Source organism: Coregonus lavaretus, assembly GCF_964263955.1.
Source record: "Coregonus lavaretus genome assembly, chromosome: 7".
NCBI classification, from domain to species: Eukaryota; Metazoa; Chordata; class Actinopteri; order Salmoniformes; family Salmonidae; genus Coregonus; species Coregonus lavaretus.
In genome coordinates this window covers 44,895,425-44,916,631 of record NC_139994.1, presented here as the reverse complement: position 1 = coordinate 44,916,631, position 21,207 = coordinate 44,895,425, and the positions used below count along the sequence as shown (strand labels likewise).

The 21,207-nt window shown below is 41.2% G+C and overlaps 1 protein-coding gene across 1 annotated transcript; it reads left to right on the top strand.

Moving 5' to 3' along the window:
- The first annotated feature begins 1,088 nt into the window (after window positions 1–1,088).
- LOC311132419 (eukaryotic initiation factor 4A-I) lies at window positions 1,089–9,466 on the top strand. The gene is made up of 11 exons (XM_084165706.1): window positions 1,089–1,155; window positions 1,291–1,342; window positions 1,551–1,683; window positions 2,319–2,458; window positions 2,995–3,163; window positions 3,656–3,765; window positions 4,314–4,457; window positions 5,261–5,398; window positions 6,253–6,342; window positions 6,960–7,039; window positions 7,634–9,466. Exons 2-11 carry the CDS (start codon window positions 1,319–1,321, stop codon window positions 7,776–7,778), a joined length of 1,173 nt encoding a protein of 390 aa, XP_084021832.1. The 5' UTR covers window positions 1,089–1,155; window positions 1,291–1,318; the 3' UTR covers window positions 7,779–9,466.
- The last annotated feature ends 11,741 nt before the right edge of the window (window positions 9,467–21,207 follow it).

Genomic DNA, 21,207 nt, shown 5'->3' with positions numbered 1-21,207 from the left:
ATTTATGCGATGTTTGAAGCGATAATGTTGAACATATTTGTCTCGTTAAATAGCTGGCTAGCCCGTATGCTAACGTTAACTTAGCCAATGTAAAGGTCCCTCAATTCGGCCTTTTTAGATAACGAGTTACTCGTAATATATAACCAACATCATTTTATATTCGGTTGTAAAAGCGTACGAATTAAATGTATTTTTATGTTTGGAAAGCCGCTGCCAGAACGTGAACCTAATTTGTATTAGGAGATACTGCAGTGCCGGCTTCTCGGCAAGCACGTGAGTGGCGAACTTGACTTGAGGCTGGTCTAACGTTAGGCCTTTCCGGTATACGCGTACCTGGTGTGGCTATTCAGTGTTATCTGATTTTGATAAGCCTCACTTTTGAAAATACGTCGGTATATTAATCCAAATATCTTGGTAAGGTCAACATGGTATCGTTAGTCAGCTAGGTACAGCTGGATGTCTCGAACGAAGTGCTTGGGGGAAATGTCACGCACATGGTCGCAGTTACCGGCGTGACAATTGCAGGCCTGATGATGATTATTTTACAATTGCCAGTTTTGTCTGACCTATTTATCAAATCCGAAGCGGATAGTTAGTGTATAAAAAAATGGTCGAGATGTGTTTACTTAATATTGATCAAGTTGACAATTCACGAGGGCTCGACATTGGGCCTAGTTGGCTATCTAGCAAGCTAATGCTTGACACGTAGATGATTACCAGCCCCTGTAAATCAGCAAAAAATATTTTCAAAGGGCTTACTTTAAATTGGAATATAACGTTAAGTCAGTTTTTTTTACATCTAGCAATGTAATTTCAGAGTTCTGACACGTATTTTGCATGTTCAATCGTCGTTTACGCATTCCGCTAGCCAGCACTGGTATTCGGGCCGTGGGAAACGACCATCTTGAAATGTCTGAAAAAGAAATGGCCGCCTTTCTACCATGGGGCGTTTTTCTGGGAAAATGCCGCCCGCCCTCGACGTGTACTATACAATCTCCATTGTGCAATAATGCTTTTTAGTAATACTTACAGAACTTAGTTAGGAAACGGTTAACTTCCTTATTTTATTTTAATCACTTTCTAGTAGAAGTTTCACGTCTCCACCAGAAACAATTTCTCACTTGAACAGCCCCGCTTGTCCAGTGTAGCCTATAAGTAACCATATTTCTCTTCCTTACAAGCTTAAACACGTCAGCTTTACATTGTAAAATGTACATTGTTTAGTATGGCTGTACTGTTATCCCTCGGGGAATTAGCTGATAATGACTTCTGTCATATTTGATTTTTCAGACTTCCCAGAGATAATGGCCCAGAGGGCATGGAGCCAGATGGTATCATTGAGGTGAGTAATGCTTCAGTGTTACATCTGCTAAATTGGATGCAGAAGACAAGATATTCAAGAGCTCAAGTTACAGCTTGATAATGTGTGATCTCTGCTTAATTGAATGCTAAAACGGTAGATATTCAGTAGATAGTAAAGTTTCAAGTCACACTGGATAAGTGTTTGCTAAATTACTCAAATATAAATGCTTATCTTCTACTTTCTACAGAGCAACTGGAATGAGATCGTGGACAGTTTTGATGAGATGAACCTGGGCGAGAAGCTGCTCAGGGGAATCTATGCCTATGGTTTTGAAAAACCCTCCGCTATCCAGCAGAGGGCCATCCTCCCTTGTATCAAGGGTGAGTACTCAACCACACTCACTCTTCAGATGGTTAGGCATAATGGTCAAATTGTTTATCTTATAAACCGTATGAGATCATTCAACAAACTCTTAGGAAAGCATGAGCAGTGACAGTACAGCATGATAACTGCAGTGACTAAAATAAACCTTGTCAGCTTGAAAAGACTAACGTTCACTTAAGCCAAAGGAACTAAAACTGCTGAAGTCACAACTTCTGCTTGACTTCAATCCCCTTGTCAACTGGGCAAGGCAGTGTCTTCTAATGGCACTGAGTCTTATATCTGCCAAGGGAAGAGTGAATGAGTCCATATTCATCCCAGTCATCTCTGTTCAGTGAGGAATAGGCTGGTTCATGCTATGGACACAAATGAAACTAACGAATGTAGTGCATTTTGACTTTAATTTACTGACCAACTGAAAACAAACTGGTAGTGGGTGGATAATATTTAGTTTGGTATGTATGCTTGTTAGCTGACGTTCTAGTAAAAAAGCATGCGTTCAAGCACACCCAAAATAGTTGCGGTGCTTACTAACAATATAGTAAATGTAATGGGGGGGTAAAGATGTGCCACTATTATTAATTTTTAATAAAGAGCTGACATTGGCTTTATCTCCCATCCTACCTGCCCGCAGGTTATGATGTGATTGCACAGGCTCAGTCTGGTACTGGGAAGACTGCCACCTTTGCCATTTCCATCCTGCAGCAGATCGACATGGAGCTGAAGGGCACCCAGGCCCTGGTTCTGGCCCCCACCAGAGAGCTGGCTCAGCAGGTACGTACGGGCGGGTACTTCAGTTACTTGACAGAAATGTAACTAGAATACACCATAAGTCATGTCACACCGTTCTAAACTTGTAGCCTCTTGTGTATGTTAACCTCATGTCCCCTGTCAACTGGGCAAGGCGGTGTTCTCTAATGGCACTGAATCTTATATCTGGCAGGGGAAGAGTGAATGAGTCCATATTCATCCCAGTCAACTCTGCTCAGTGAGGAATAGGCTGGTTCATGCTATGGGCACAGATCTATAAAACTTGTTGTTTACGACAGTTTGTATGACAGGAAATAGTGGCCAAACCTGAGGTTTACAAGTCAACCGGGCCAACGATTTTTCCTGTAATGGGCTACACATGCTTCACAATACTGATGCCAGATGAATCTGGAATAAAATATTGTCACTAAAACTGACTTTCCTTCAAACCAAAACCACCTCAGTTATTCTAGTCGCACCTCTGACACAAACCTCTCCGATCAGGTGTCAAAACAATACCCCTTTACCTAATACACATTTCTCTCCTTCCCTGTCAATAGATCCAGAAGGTGATCCTGGCCCTAGGTGACTACATGGGAGCCTCCTGCCATGCCTGTATAGGAGGGACAAACGTCCGTAACGAGGTCACCAAGCTCCAGGCTGAGGCTCCTCACATAGTGGTGGGGACCCCTGGCCGCGTGTTCGACATGTTGAACCGCAAATACCTGGGTAAGCGCCTCTCTAGTGGTTGACCAATTGTTTAATTGACGATCGATGGTTGAAATTGCGCTTGGAGTGAGGCCTTTCAATATTTAATTTAGCGTATGCGAGCTTGTACATTTTGAGTTGGTGTTTATATTGAGTGACAGGGTAGGGTTATAGAGCTGTATAATGATTAAATCCATGCGTGTCAACTGACTCTGGAACCCCCTGAGTGTTCTAGTTCTGCCAGTCAGCGTTCTGTTGGCTGGTGTGTTCTAAACCTCAGGGCTCTGGAACTCATGATCAGATTCCACACTGGCTGAATACAGCATTCAATGACTCAGCACTTGTTTTTGTCAAATAGCAGGAAAAGTGTTGAAGGTTCATGGGGCGTTCCCCACCCCTTTCATCCCTCTTAACATGACTAGTGGTGATATTACCAGTACAGAAGTAATTAATATTTGTAGATGTGTGTTTTAATTGGTTCTAATTGTATCCCTACACCTTCCCTCCATCCAGCCTCTAAGAACATCAAGATGTTTGTGCTGGATGAGGCAGATGAGATGTTGAGTCGAGGTTTCAAGGACCAGATCTACGAGATCTTCCAGAAGCTCCCCACCAGCACACAGGTACGTCAATCTGAGTAGTACCAACTTTAGCTAGACATATTTGACAGGTGTATCTGATGGGGTTGACGTTCACTAGAAACATTGTCATGGTTCATTGTTTAAGGGAAGTATGGACTTGATGCAGTGGTGCTACACTGAAAATGTTCACACACTCCCTATACTATGGGGCCAGAGAACTCTCCTCCCAGCTTGTGTGCTGTGTCAGGAATGAAGGTCTTTGGTAGAGAATCTAGAATCTGCTCTCCACAGTGACTGGGCTCTCAGTCCCTCTTCACGACTTAATAGCAGTTTACAATTTATACAACCAGTTATCACAGTCACTCGTTTTGAGTTTAGCATTGCCTCTTCCCTGAGGTTAAACTGTAGACTGTTCAGGGGAATGTTGATTGACTTCAACATGCCTAACAACCTGCACCCTATTCCCTCTGTAGTGTACTCATTTTAGTTACTATATAGGGAATTGGGTGCCACCAAGTATTAGCTAGTATGGACATAAGAGATTTAATATCTATATCATTAATTACAACTATTGCCTTTAACCCCGCCAGGTGGTGCTGCTGTCTGCCACCATGCCCCAGGATGTCCTGGAGGTCACCAAGAAGTTCATGCGTGAGCCCATCCGCATCCTGGTCAAGAAGGAGGAGCTCACCCTGGAGGGTATCCGCCAGTTCTACATCAATGTTGAGAAAGAGGTGAGGTTGCCCTTAGGCACAGATCTAGGATCAGTTAAAGGTGGGGTTGGGGAGTTGTATGTAGAAGTAGCCCTTAGGAGAGTTTAGAATAGGCTTAACTTTGATTGTACCTACAGTCAGTATTGGTTCTCATTTTTAAAGATGGGTTTTTACAGGGCAAACTCATCTTTTCAGACAGCTGTCATGTGTACACTTGGTTCAACTTAATTGAAAGAAACTCTGTACCCTTTACTGAGCCAAGGGTACAAAAGCCCCACTAAGTAGAAACATGACATCTTAGCTCATCACAGAACCATTGGAATGGTGTAAACCCCCCGCTGTAAACATTTAAACTATTGTTTTTTTTGTTGCCAGTATGAGCATGGCTGTCTTATGAAACTTGTGCGTGTCAACTGATCCCAGAATCCCCTGGGGCTCCCGGTGGCCTGGGTTGGCGTTCTGTCAGCTGGTTGTTCCTGGGCCTCAGGGCTCTGGGGGCATAATCTGACTGTCACCCTGAAAACACACCCCTCTATTAGACAAATACCCTACAGTGGTTATTGGCTCTTGGGCATTAGTTTTGACTACGTATAACTTCTCATGAGACTTGTAATATATTATAGGATAAGTTGTTGACCTGCAGGACTAAGGTAGAGGAAAGTTGAGAACTTTGGGAAGAGGGTGTCATTCACTCACGATGACCCAGCACAAGTCTACCTAACACTATATTGTGCAAGAATAAGTGTTTGCAGAACTGGTGCATCGATGCTATATTCCATTGCTTTGTCATCCCCTGACCTGTTCCTTAATGTCTCACCTGTTAGGAGTGGAAGCTGGACACCCTGTGTGATCTTTATGAGACACTGACCATTACCCAGGCTGTGATCTTCATCAACACCAGGAGGAAGGTGGACTGGCTCACTGAGAAGATGCACGCCAGGGACTTCACAGTCTCTGCTCTGGTGAGAGATGATAACCCTGAATTTAAAGTTACATTCTCAAGCTATGTCTGTAGCCTAAAACTGCTCTGGGTAAGAGGCTAACAAGGCTATAAAAAAAGAAGTTAGGAATCATTGCTTGTATAAATGCTTCTGTTGAAGTAAACTGAACTCGGGGCTTCAGCCATGGCCTGAGAATTTAACTAGTCTGTCGCTGTTCTTACTAGACTTGGTGGCGAGTCGAGGTTGACTGAAGCTATATCTGCGAATTTTTTTAATTTTTTTTTGTAAGACTCCCTAGGGCTTTGATTGCCATGTTCGGGGTCACAATTCTAAGAATACTGACCTTACAACTCTGCTCTGATTTCATTAGCACAGCTATGTCAATGTGGGTCTGTCCCATTAGAAATGGAATAACTCATTTATTTCTATGCTCTGCCCTCATCTCCCCTGTCAACTGGGCAAGGCGGTGTCCTCTAATGGCACTGAGTCTTATATCTGTCAGGGGAAGAGTGAATGAGTCCATATTCATCCCAGTCATCTCTGTTCAGTGAGGAATAGGCTGGTTCATGCTATGGGCACAGATGTATACAGCTTAGTATTTGCACATTGTGTATTATTTTGATGCAAAACCTCAAGTCTAACTCCTGTAGTTAGACCTCTATCTACCTCATAAGTCTTTTCTTCCAGCAATCAAATGGTTATGGCTTACTATTCACCCTAATAACTTGTTTGTCTATAAATTCCATTTTACTTTTAGATTTGTTTGTTAAATATGACTGCACTGTTGTAGCAAGGAACCCTAGCAAGAACATTGCTAAACATGTGTATGCGACCAATAAGATTTGTATCTGTAGCTCATGTCTATTCTCTTCCAGCATGGAGACATGGACCAGAAGGAGAGAGACCTGATCATGAGGGAGTTCCGTTCAGGCTCCAGTAGAGTTCTTATCACCACTGACCTGCTGGTAAGTCACGTCCTGTCATGCTCTAATGGTTCCCCACCCCACTTCCTGTTAATTCAGGGCCAGAGATAACTCTCCTTCCAGCTTGTGTGCTGTGTCAGGAATGAAGGTCTTTGGTAGAGAATCTAGAATCTGCTCTCCACAGTGACTGGGCTCTCAGTCCCAACTCACGACTTATTAGCAGTTTACAACCTTTCGCTGATGTAATTTTTTATTTTCTTGCTGTTGACTGAAGCAAAGTAACTAAAGTATTGCACAATATGGTGTTAATAGGTGTATTGCACAATACATTGTTCCACTGTTACCACACCCTCTAGTCTAGATGGCATCATGGTATTGCTCAGGAGTTAAACTAGTTGGCATGATCCTCAATCTCCATGGAAAAGTCTGGCTTCCTCCAATGTCTAAAGTACAGTCCTCTTTTACGGTGCCTGGTTTTCAACCTTTATACATTTGTACTGTATGACATGACTGTTCTCTCATTGGCCTCCTGGCCCTAGTTTTACTATGACTGTCCTCTGTGTCCCAAATGGCATCTTATGCAATCAGTCTTTGTCTTTAACTGTCTGGTTGCCTTAACCTTAATTTGACTGACTGTCCCCTGTCTCCTTGTCTCCCAGGCCAGAGGTATTGATGTCCAGCAGGTGTCCCTGGTGATCAACTATGACCTGCCCACCAACAGGGAGAACTACATCCACAGGTGAGACTTATACTACAGCTCTCAGCATGCAGCATTAAGAATTGTGAACGTTATTGTCCACAATGTGGAATTTTTTGACTTCACGGGTGGTTGACATAAAAGCAAACGACATTGATACCAGGTCACCCGTGTGTTTGACATGCTCAACTATAGCTGTGTAATGATGAAATCCATGCGTGTCAACTGACTCTGGAACCCCCTGAGTGTTGTAGTTCTGCCAGTCAGCGTTCTGTTGGCTGGTGTGTTCTAAACCTCAGGGCTCTGGAACTCATGATCAGATTCCACACTGGCTGAATACAGCGTCATGTAGTTTGATACTAGTTGGTTGAAATTGCAAATCCTTTCAGTGTTCAGTGAGGTTCATTCAGTGGGTACAAAATATTTTAAGTACTAAATCGGGGGGGGACAAATGGGTAAATGTTTGATCAATCGTTACGTAATGGTATGAATGTATAGCTCTTTTCCAGTAGCTCAATGCACTTAACATGTAATGAAGGGGCATATCTACCTGCAACAGTCACAATTCAACTACATGTCACCCTAAAGAGATGGAACTAAATATCCAACCTAACTTCTGCTTCTCTCCTCTGTCAGGATTGGTCGAGGGGGTCGTTTCGGTCGTAAGGGCGTTGCCATCAACATGGTGACTGAGGAGGACAAGCGTACGCTGCGGGACATCGAGACGTTCTACAACACCACCGTCGAGGAGATGCCCATGAACGTGGCTGACCTCATCTAGTTTCCACATTCTAGAGGATTCCGTTCTGCCCCAGATCCCGCCCCCTTCCATCTCCGTCCCAAACCTTCTCTCCCCCCTCTACAACACTCGGCTTCAACAAAATCCAGAACAAACGTTCCCCTGTCCCTTCAAACAAGGATCACTCAGATCCCTGGTCCCTGCCGTTTACCACCTTTACCTGGTATCCGATAGGATCCTTCTAGATCCCTCCCCCTCTTGACCTGTGATCCGATCCTGTTTCACCATGATTCCGGTCCTTGACCTAGTGGTATTCTAACCCAATACAAATAATTGTACTCTTAACTGGGGGGTCCTGTCTTGTCATGGCCCATTACTTTTGAGTCTGTGGTTAAGCTTGTTTGAGTCCTACCTAACCCCACCCACACCTTGTCTTTCCAAAGTCTAAAATGTCTTCTGTTTTGGTGGGTTGGTTCATTGTTGGTTTTTAAACTCAACTCCCTGACATGATGGGACAATCGCGCTACTCAGACTGAAGTTTAGAACTGATTATGGTCGTTATTAAAGATTACCCCATATAGTTGGATAGAGGCCACATCATTCATCTTTACCACAATGGCTTCTGTGCCCCCTCTATTCAACTCTATGGCCTACCCTGACCTGACTATCCAAGTTCTGGTTATGATATCCACTCTACCCCCAAATGATGCAATTTAGTGGCATTTGTGTATGTGGGGGAAAGTGACATGCTTTTATGCTGACTATGGCTGTCTGATTGCACCATATACCCTATATAGTGCACTGTAAGCAATAGGGTGCCATTTTGGATGCACCCTCCTTACTATTGTGAAGTGTATCATTGATCTACAGTCAGTGGGTGTTGCTAATTCTTCAGTAAGTGTGCAACAGTAAAACTATACTATGGACCTTTTGGGCTTGGAGATGTGTTATTACATTACCATTTGCCAGAATAGTGCTTCTAAAAAGACTACAATGTATCAACTGAAATTGGTATCCAACCCTATTCTCTCGGTGGTTAAGGGGCTTCAAAGAATTAAAAAATTGTATAGAAAAAGAAAAAAAACAAGCAATCATGAATGAGTATGAAATGTTTTCCCCCTTGATCTTGATGTCTGAGCTCTCTGCTGTGCGATTCTCTTGTTTATATTTCTGCTTTATCCTGTATAGTCCAAGTTGTGAGGTAGCATTTTATTATTTTGGTTTGAGACCTGCTCATTATTGGTGGGGTGCAGGGAAACTGACCGCACACGGCTGAAAGGATATGGAGGGAGATTACAATCCATACCCTGTTTCAAGCTGTCACAAGAACCCTGCTGTGGGGATTTGAAAGGCTAGGTATGTTTTGTTCTTTCCAGAAATATCTGATTTAGAAAAGGTGGTGTCACTTTTGTAACCTACCTCACCAAACTGTTGGAGTGGTCTTTACACATAGGACCAAACTACAAATGATTGCGTATATATAGAGATTACTATTATAACAATGTCTTTTTTCAGTTTAAAAAAATTGACTCTGGGTGGGAGGGGTGGGTTGAAAGGGATGTGGGGATTTATTGATTGGTCAGTGCTATTTTTAAAATGTGATTATGAAATTTGTTAACCTTTTTTTGAGACGGAGGCCGTGTATTAACTTTTCTACATTGGGTTCTGTATAGTATTTATTTTAATGGTCTTAAATAAAATAAAGGTATTTCTCCTTTTTAACAAGTTAACCATGGTTCAAGTTGCATTCATGTAATCTACTTTTGCACGTTGAGGTCCAGAAGTCATATACCAAAGAGCCTAGTATTTGTTTGATAAATCTTAAGGGGAAATCAAGTTGTACTCCTAAAGAGTGGTGATGGTGGGTTACAATGTGCATTCATATCTATGTTCACACATTTTAGGGTAAAATTATTTGACTTAAAGGGATACTTTGGGCAATGAGGCCCTTGATCAACTTCCCCAGAGTCAGATTACCTAGTGGTTATAATTTTATGTCTGTACATTATGTAGGAAGTTGCCAGTAGTTTAAAGACCCAGTGCTAACACTAATTAGCACTGGCTCACAAAACTACAGCCAACTTCCTTCATACTGGAAAGATAAATGTATCCCTTTACATCTTTATTGATAGTCCTTTCGAAGAGTGACGGTGGGTTACAAAAACTGGTACTGTTTGCCACCTTAAGTTACCATGGTGGTTCAAGTGCATTCATATCCACTTTCACATTGGGGCAGTTGTCCATACATCTTCAGTAAACTTATGAAAGTAAGTCCTGAAGAATGTTATTAGTCCATGCGAGATGGAAATTTGTCTTCTGCTTTTATCCAAGCCCCCTGATGTATGCACGCACATTAGGTTGGAGAGGCTGGCACCAAATGAGCAATTTTATAGGGGGTTAATTAAGTTCCTTGCTCAACGGAATACCAGTTTTTGGTGGGTTACAAAAATGTGTACTGTTTAAAATCACCAGGGGGCAACAAGTATAAACCAAGTCAGGTTGCCTAACTTTTAAACTACAATTTTACATTTTAGTCATTTAGCAGATACTCTTATCCAGAGCGACTTACAATTAGTGAGTGCATACATTTTTCCATACTGGCCTCCCGTGGGAAACGAACCCACAACCCTGGTACTGTAATGGTATCACTGGTGTCTTGTGACTAGGCTACTATCCTGATCCTCCCATCAGGAAGATCGAACAAGGCTAACTAAAAGATGGCACCTTCAAGGAAGTAGGTATTTTTCAAGTGGCTCTAGTCTAGTGATTAGACCTAAACAGATATTAACAACATAAAGCATTCACTTTTGCTACATTTCCATGACACCTGCATGCTACTGAAACTTGCCCATGATTCCTTGGTACTACTAGACCTATTATCTTGAAGCAATTGGGCTCCCTGTGAAAACAACCTCAGTAACAGTTACACATCTTTAAGTAATTTCCCTGTGATACATGCATGGCACTGTCATAGTTGGGTTGATTTGTTGCAAGTGTTGCTGGTGAAAATACATAGTAACAGATTGACATATTATTAGGCATCATTAACTTTGTCTAGGCTACTTACTACATTTCCTGTCACAGTTGGCCAGTTCGTCGTATGGAAAATAAGTGCAGTGTAAAAATAGTATCAGAAATCAAACCTTAAAAGACAAAGATGGATTTATCAGATTCATTGAGATATTTCAGTAGCTAATTTGCTCCAGGGGTACTGTACTACTATGGTTATGTACTACAACACATTTCACTGCAGCTCTGACAAACATTAAAAAAGAAAAGGAAAACAAAGCTATCATGTTGGCTCCTGACTCAAAGTCATTTGTTCACAGCCATGGAAAGTTATATTCCTAGGAAAGCTGTCCTATGTATGAAGTCAGAGTTTAGAGGTGTAGTTTTGCTTGATGACCACAAGATGTCGGTTTCTGATAGGAAACAAGTCCACTTCAGCAAAAGTTCATCAGAATGTGTCGCCCATCTCTAGCTACCCCAATAAACCATGTGTATGTGCTGCTGTGTCTGTGAGTGCTTCTTCTGGAGAGAGAATGACGGTGCATTCAGATACATTTTGATACTCACCAGCCATACTTAAATTCTCTCCTTGCCTTTTTGATTATTGGTATTTTGTATGTAAGCCTGTTGGTCAGTTAATCTACCAGCGTCTCTCTCAACGTCCCTAAATAACATAAATTATAGCAGCAGCTATTCAAGCCCAAAGGCATCTTTATTCAAGATTCCTCAACACACCAGGACACACACACCATTTCCCTCCATCTGTCCCCCAATGCACTCTCCCCCAACTTCCCAGCACTCCCCATTCACTCACTCCACCATAGACCTCTCTTTCCCCTTCCCAAACAAACAGGTCTGAGTGCTCCACTCCCCAACTCCCCTATACATTTACATTTGGCTGACACCTCATCACAACATGTTATGTTTCTGTATGTTATTATACGTGTTCACTCAGTCACAGTGTAGGTGGCCCAATGTCCAACCCGAACCACTTTCACTACTCTGGGTCTATCTGTCTGTAACCCCCAACTGCCACCTCTCTCTCCCCCCTGCTCGATTGTGGGGCAGAGGATTATGCGAGTGGGAGGCTCGTAAAGGGCCTGCCAAGGTCTTTCTGGGCTGTGACGGATGGCTGGGAGACTGAAGGCAATATTAGCATGAGAAGAGAAGAGGGAGAGCGAGAATAGAGGGCCATTCAATGGGCCTGTCAGAGATGACTGAGGAACAACCACCCTCCTTCCCTCCCTCCATGTCCTTCTCCACCAGCACCAAAAACCCACCACCCTTTTCTTCAGCCAGCTCCCTCTCTCCTCTGTCCTTTCTTTCTCATTTTCCTCCTTCACTCCTTCAACTCTCTCTCTCCCTCCATTCTTATTCTCTTCTTTCTTTCTGTCGTGTTCTTTCTCTGCCCCTCTCTAATCTATCTTTCTTTCTTTTTTAACCCCATTTCTTAGTTGATTTCATCCCACTTAATTTCTGTTCGTTCTCATTTCCCGTCCTTTCCATCAAACCCAGTGTTATTGGGTGTGATTTCCATAGCATTTGATCCTCATTATTTGGTCTGGTGCAAATTAATTTGATAATAAAGCCTCAGATAGGGTTTAGATATACCCTGCCCTGAGTGGGACTCAATGGCTATGATGCCATGCTAAGCTTCTTAAATGCACATTGAGTGACTGACATCCACTTCGGTAAAGGGTGTCAGAGGAAAATGTAGTTTTATGAATAGAATTTTAACTATATTAATATAAATGAATCATAAAGAGAAATGTGACTTTCAATAATGAGATGGTCCATGGTATGATCATTTTAAAACAATTCCATATGTTAGTAGATATTGCCATCTATAGGCTTAGACTCTAGGGGGTTAATATAAATGAATCATCAAGAGAAATGTAACTTTCAAGAATGACATACAATGCCTTCAGAAAGAATACATACCTCTTGACTTATTCCACATTCTGTTGTGTTACAGCCTGAATTCAAAATTGATTTTTTTTAAATGTCCACTCCCATCTACACACAATACCCCATAAATGAAAACATGTTTTTAGAAATGTTTGCTAATTTATTGAAAATGAAATACAGAAATATCTCATTTACATAAGTATTCACACCCCTAAATCAATACATGTTAGAATCCCCTTTGGCTGTGATTACAGTTTTGAGTATTTCTGGGTAAGTCTCTAAGAGCTTTGCACACCTGGATTGTACAATATTTGCACATTATTCTTTTGAAAATTCTTCAAGCTCTGTCAAGTTGGTTGTTGACCATTGCTAGACAGCAATTTTCAAGTTCTGTCATAGATTTTCAAGCTGATTTAAGTCAAACCTGTAACTAGGCCACTCATGAACATTCAATGTTGTCTTGGTAAGCAACTCCAATGTATATTTGGTCTTGTGTTTTAGGTTATTGTCCTGCTGAAAGGTGAATTAATCTCCCAGTGTCTATTGGAAAGCAGACTGAACCAGGTTTTCCTCTAGAATTTTGCCGGTGCTTAGCTCTATTCCGTTTATTTTTATCCTAAAAAACTCTCTAGTCCTTGCTGATGACAAGTATACCCATAACATGATGCAGCCACCACCATGCTAGAAAATATGAAGAGTGGGACTCAGTGATGTGTTATGTTGGATTTGCCTCAAACATAACGCTTTGTATTATTTGCCAAATTTTTTGCAGTTTTACTTTAGTGCCTTATTGCAAACAGGATGCATGTTTTGGAATATTTGTATTATGTACAGGCTTACTTCTTTTCACTCTGTCATTTACAGTGGGGAGAACAAGTATTTGATACACTGCCGATTTTGCAGGTTTTCCTACTTACAAAGCATGTAGAGGTCTGTAATTTTTTATCATAGGTACACTTCAACTGTGAGAGACGGAATCTAAAACAAAAATCCAGAAAATCACATTGTATGATTTTTAAGTAATTAATTTGCATTTTATTGCATGACATAAGTATTTGATCACCTACCAACCAGTAAGAATTCCGGCTCTCACAGACCTGTTCGTTTTTCTTTAAGAAGCCCTCCTGTTCTCCACTCATTACCTGTATTAACTGCACCTGTTTGAACTCGTTACCTGTATAAAAGACACCTGTCCACACACTCAATCAAACAGACTCCAACCTCTCCACAATGGCCAAGACCAGAGAGCTGTGTAAGGACATCAGGGATAAAATTGTAGACCTGCACAAGGCTGGGATGGGCTACAGGACAATAAGCATGCAGCTTGGTGAGAAGGCAACAACTGTTGGCGCAATTATTAGAAAATGGAAGAAGTTCAAGATGACGGTCAATCACCCTCGGTCTGTGGCTCCATGCAAGATCTCACCTCGTGGGGCATCAATGATCATGAGGAAGGTGAGGGATCAGCCCAGAACTACACGGCAGGACCTGGTCAATGACCTGAAGAGAGCTGGGACCACAGTCTCAAAGAAAACCATTAGTAACACACTACGCCGTCATTGATTAAAATCCTGCAGTGCACGCAAGGTCCCCCTGCTCAAGCCAGCGCATGTCCAGGCCCGTCTGAAGTTTGCCAATGACCATCTGGATGATCCAGAGGAGGAATGGGAGAAGGTCATGTGGTCTGATGAGACAAAAATAGAGCTTTTTGGTCTAAACTCCACTCGCCGTGTTTGGAGGAAGAAGAAGGATGAGTACAACCCCAAGAACACCATCCCAACCATGAAGCATGGATGTGGAAACATCATTCTTTGGGGATGCTTTTCTGCAAAGGGGACAGGACGACTGCACCGTATTGAGGGGAGGATGGATGGGGCCATGTATCGCGAGATCTTGGCCAACAACCTCCTTCCCTCAGTAAGAGCATTGAAGATGGGTCGTGCATGGGTCTTCCAGCATGACAACGACCCGAATCACACAGCCAGGGCAACTAAGGAGTGGCTCCGTAAGAAGCATATCAATGTCCTGGAGTGGCCTAGCCAGTCTCCAGACCAGAACCCAATAGAGAATCTTTGGAGGGAGCTGAAAGTCCATATTGCCCAGCGACAGCACCGAAACCTGAAGGATCTGGAGAAGGTCTGTATGGAGGAGTGGGCCAAAATCCCTGCTGCAGTGTGTGCAAACCTGGTCAAGACCTACAGGAAACATATGAGCTCTGTAATTGCAAACAAAGGTTTCTGTACCAAACATTAAGTTCTGCTTTTCTGATGTATCAAATACTTATGTCATGCAATAAAAGGCAAATGAATTACTTAAAAATCATACAATGTGATTTTCTGGATTTTTGTTTTAGATTCCGTCTCTCACAGTTTAAGTGTACCTATGATAAAAATTACAGACCTCTACATGCTTTGTAAGTAGGAAAACCTGCAAAATCGGCAGTGTATCATATACTTGTTCTCCCCACTGTAGGTTAGTATTGTGGAGTAACTACAATGTTGTTGATCCATGCCCAGTTTTCTCCTATCACAGCCATTAAACTCTGTAACTCTTTTAAAGTCAGCACTGGCCTCATGGTGAAATCCCTGAGCGGTTTCCCCCCTCTCCGGCAACTGAGTTAGGAAGGACGCCTGTATCTTTGTAGTGACTGGGTGTATTGATACACCATCCAAAGTGTAATTAATAACTTCACCATGCTCAAAGGATATTCAAGGTCTGCTTTTACATTTTCTACCCATCTACCAATAGGTGCCCTTCTTTATGAAGCATTGAAAAACCTCCCTGATCTTTGTGATTGAATCTGTGTTTGAAATTCACTGCTTGAGGACCCTTACAGATAATTGTATGTGTGGGGTATAGAGATGAGGTAATTATTCAAAAATCATGTTAAACACTGTTATTGCACACAGATTGAGTCCATGCAACTTATTATGTGACATGTTAAGCACATTTTTACTCCTGAACTTATTTAAGCTTGCCATAACAAAGGGGTTGAATACTTATTGACTCAAGACATTTCAGATTTCCATTTATTATTAATTGGTCAAAAATTTCGAAATTCCACTTTGACATTATGGGGTATTGTGTGTAGGCCAGTGACACAACATGTCAATTTTATACATTTTAAATTCAGGCTGTAACACAATAAACGTGGAAAAGGTCAAAGGATATGAATACTTTCTGAAGGCACTGTATATCCCAAAACACTTGTGAGAATGACTCCCTTTTAATAATAAAAGTTTTGATATCCAATAAAAAAATATATATTTTACATTTATGTCATTTAGCAGACGCTCTTATCCAGAGCGACTTACAGTTAATGAGTACATACATTTATCATACTGGCCCCCCGTGGGAATCGAACCCACAACCAACTGAGCTACAAGAGGCCTACCTATATTTCTGGGCTTTTGACACGTGATTATCAGCCTCTTAACGCAGTGTGGTAAAGCCATATTTATTTATTTTAATCCCCAACAAATTCCCCCTGATCGAAAACCTCTCACTATCCCTCCATATTAGTAATGACGTGCTAGATTCGACACTCCACACTGGCTTAACGCGTTCCTTATTCTATTCGCCGTTACCCTCCCGTCGCGCTGCGCATTGTCATGTATAAATGTGCTGCTAATTTATCACCAATGCAAACGCGCCAAACAGTAGTCGGGGAGCGCACAGCAGTGCGGTAGGCTTCCGCTACCGTCTAGAATCATCAACTGTAGGCTACAGTATCGCTCATCAACACCTGCTTTGAGGGTGGCAGATGCGTCTCAACACATTTGTCCAGGAAGTTGTCTAATCTCTCTCTCTCTCTCTCTCTCTCTCTCTTTCTCTCTCTCTCTCGCCCAGGGCGAGCGAGAGAGAGAGAGAGAGAGAGATTAGACAACTTCCTGGACAAATTGTTATGCTGTAAAAGTGAAGGTAAAAAATTTAGCAGTAGAAAGCCTAATCTGTATATTTGACCTTTCAGCTTCCATATCACATCAAAAAATGTCAAGCAGAACCGAAGAAAAGTAATGACAATGACAAATGGTTTGATGAAGAATGCAAAAACCTAAGAAAGAAATTGAGAAACCTATCCAACCAAAAACATAGAGACCCAGAAAACCCGAGCCTACGCCTTCACTATGGTGAATCACTGAAACAATACAGAAATACACTAAGGAAAAAAGAAGGAACAGCATGTCAGAAATCAGCTCAATGTCATTGAAGAATCCATTGACTCTAACCACTTCTGGGAAAATTGGAAAACCCTAAACAAACAACAACACGAAGAGCTATCTATCCAAAACAGAGATGTATGGGTAAACCACTTCTCCAATCTTTTTGTCCCTATAACAAAGAACAAACAGCAAAAAAATATACATGATCAAATGCAAATCTTAGAATCAACTACATTTTACATTTTAGTAATTTAGCAGAGCGACATACAGTTAGTGAGTGCATACATTTTCTTACTGGCCCCCCATGGGAAACGAACCCACAACCCTGGCGTTGCAAGCGCCATGCTCTACCAACCCACTGGATTCTCCAATTACATTGAATGAACCTCAGGACAAAATACAAACCCTCCAACCCAAAAAGGCTTGTGGTGTTGATGGTATCCTCAATGAAATGATAATATATACAGACCACAAATTCCAATTGGCAATACTTAAACTCTTTAACATCATCCTTAGGTCTGGCATCTTCCCCAATATTTGGAACCAAGGACTGATCACCCCAATCCACAAAAGTGGAGACAAATTTGACCCCAATAACTACCGTGGGATATGCGTCAACACAAACTTGGGGAAATCCTCTGCATTATCATTAACAGCAGACTAGTTCATTTCCTCAGTGAAAACAATGTACTGAGCAAATGTCAAATTGTCTTTTTACCAAATTACCGTATGACAGACCACGTATTCACCCTGCACACCCTAATTGACAAACAAACCAAAACAAAGGCAGTCTTCTCATGCTTTGTTGATTTCAAAAAAGCTTTTGACTCAATTTGGCTTGAGGGTCTGCTATACAAATTGATGGAAAGTCGGGTTGGGGGAAAAACATACGACATTATAAAATCCATGTACACAAACAACAAGTGTGCAGTTAAAATAGGCAAAAAACACACACATTTCTTTCCACAGGGACATGGGGTGAGACAGGGATGTAGTTTAAGCCCCACCCTCTTCAACATATATATCAACGAATTGGAGAGGGCACTAGAAGTAAGACAAAAATAATGGTGTTCCAAAAAAGGTCCAGTTGCCAGGACCACAAATACAAATTCCATCTAGACACCATTGCCCTAGAGCACACAAAGAACTATACATACCTCGGCCTAAACATCAGCGCCACAGGTAACTTCAATAAAGCTGTGAACGATCTGAAAGACAAGGCAAGAAGGGCCTTCAATGCCATCAAAAGGAACATAAAATTCGACATACCAATTAGGATCTGGCTAAAAATACTTGAATCAGTTATAGAACCCATTGCCCTTTATGGTTGTGAGGTCTGGTGTCCGCTCACCAACCAAGAATTCACAAAATGGGACAAACACCAAATTGAGACTCTGCATGCAGAATTCTGCAAAAACATCCTTTGTGTACAACGAAAAACACAAAATAAAGCATGCAGAGCAGAATTAGGCCGATACCAGTTAATTATCAAAATCCAGAAAAGAGCCGTTAAATTGTATAACCACTTAAAAGGAAGCGATTCCCAAACCTTCCATAACAAAGCCATCACCTACAAAGATGAACTTGGAGAAGAGTCCCCTAAGTATGCTGGTCCTGGGGCTCTGTTCACAAACACAAACAGACCCCACAGAGCCCCAGGACAACAACAACAACACAATTAGACCCAACCAAATCATGAGAAAACAAAAAGAGAATTACTTGACACATTAGAAAGAATTAACAAAAAAACAGAGCAAACTAGAATGCTATTTGGCCCTAAACAGAGAGTACCACCCATACGTAAAAATGTATGCGCACATGACTGTAAGTCGCTTTGGATAAAAGCGTCTGCTAAATGGCATATTATTATTATTATTAAAGTGGCAGAATACCTGACCACTGTGACTGACCCAAACTTAAGGAAAGCTTTGACTATGTACAGATTCAGTGAGCATAGCCTTGCTATTGAGAAAGGCCGCCGTAGGCAGACCTGGCTCTCAAGAGATGACAGGCTATGTGCACACTGCCCACAAAATGAGGTGGTAACTGAGCTGCACTTCCTAACCTCCTGCCAAATGTATGACCATATTAGAGACACATATTTCCCTCAGATTACACAGATCCACAAAGAATTTGAAAACAAACCCAATTTTGATAAACTCCTTTATCTACTGGGTGAAATACCACAGTGTGCCATCACAGCAGCAAGATTTGTGTCCTGTTGCCACAAGAAAAGGGCAACCAGTGAAGAACAAACACCATTGTAAATACAACCCATACTTATGTTTATTTATTTTCCCATTTGTACTTTAACTATTTGCACATTGTACAAAACATGTAATATGACATTTGAAAGGTCTTTCTTCTTTTGGAACGTCTGAGTGTAATGTTTACTGTTAATATTTATTGTTTATTTCACTTTTGTTTATTATCTATTTCACTTGCTTTGGCAATGTTAACATACGTTTCCCATGCCAATAAAGCCCTTAAATTGAAATTGAATTGAAATTGAGAGACAGAGGAGCAGAGAAAGGAGCTGAGGTGTGAAGATAATTATATACAATCCCCTTCATTGTCTCTTTTGACAAGCTTGATATTACACATCCGCTTTGGTTTTGTCATATTTAGTTGTGTGTTGTTTTTGAAAGTTCCTGAATAATCATCTACAAAGAGGATAGGTTACAGGGTGTTGTTATATAGGCATGTAGGCTATTGCAAGTATAGACACGAGTTTCAAGAGTGTTTAAAATCATTAAAGGAAAGGTTAGCCTACTTTAGCCTTAGGCCTATGCAAGCCTAAACTGTAGCCCAAGTAACATTATAGACTACTAACCACTAACATTATGACAGAAATCTTATACCTATACCAAAGAAATAATGTTTAAGTTAAAAAAACATCTATTATGTAGCCCACATAAGGTAATGTTATGACTATAACTACTGTTCCCTGAAAGAGGTAAACGAGGTACAACACAACTGGGTGATTCTCATGAAACCATGATGCATCTGCAAAGATCAGCTATCATTCTGAGGACTAAGATGTCTAGTTTTTGGCAGTGTCTTATTTTAAATACATTTTAGGCGAAAAGTAGTGCATTTCACCCCAAATTCTCATTACTGAAATGCGTTCGGATTAAATTCTTGGGTCATTTTATAAAATGGTACTTTATTTGAAAAAAAACACAAACTCTGTTTTTGTAGTTTGTGTATAAATTATAGAAATTGTATACTACTTGAAGTTTACATTAAACTATCATATGTATTACGTACAAACACAGTATCTGTGGACATGTGTCTCATTACCGTAACACTTTTCCAAGTTCCTGTAAAAACTCCAATCAGTTTTTAAATAAAGTTTTATTCACCCATGATGCATAGTCTAGAGGAGTAGAAGTTAGGTTAATTTATTCTGTTATATGCCTTCAGAATGAGGTTCTTATTCTCAAACACCCCTTTTACCTCACTTGGCCTTATCATTACCGAAACGGCTAAAAAGCTAACATTGGGAAAAAGTCTGATTAAATGTTATTAAAATTGTATACTTTCATTTAAAATAAAAACATTTTCAGTATTATGTTTAACTCAGGCCTTTCATTAGGGGAGCAATGTGAAAAAATATTAGAAATTCATTTGCTTATTACTTTTTTTGGCTGTTACATTAAATAGACTTTTGTGGAAATTGTGGTGAAATGCATAATATCTGATCTAAAAACATAATTATAATTATAATTATGAAATAGATAAGTAAAGATCCTAATCTCAGTGATCCAAGAGGACATTTACACTTGAGATTTTTTGGGTCAAATGTCCGTTTCGTAAAAATGACCCAACTACGGGGAGTTGCACTCTCGCAACTTCGATTGAATAACTAAATTCATGCCTGACAAGGCCAGTGAAATCTGAGCCTCGCTGGAAGCCCTGCCTTCATAGCCGCGGGAAGTGAGGGTGATGAGAGTGCTGCAGCAATTATCTGAGGACAGAAAGGGTGCAATGATAACGCGTGGAGGTCCCCAACACGTTTAGCCGAGGCTAAAAGCCATTAGCAGGGATGTCTTGTAGGAGAGGATCTTCAGGTGCACCAACTCCAGAGGCTCAAACGGGGGCACACACAGCGCCTCCAAAACCAGAACCAAATTCCATGTTTGCGCAATAGGTTTAGAGACCATTCTGAGACAGCGCAATTTCATAAAAATAAAAATCGTAAAACATTTATCCTTTGTAGATAAAACTATACTAAATATAATCACGTCACCAAATAATTGATTAAAACACTATTTTGCAAAGAAGGTCTACAGTAGCCTCAACAGCACTCTTTAGGGTGGCACCATGGTGTAGCCGGAGGACAGCTAGCTTCCGTCCTCCTCTGGGTACATTGACTTCAATACAAAACT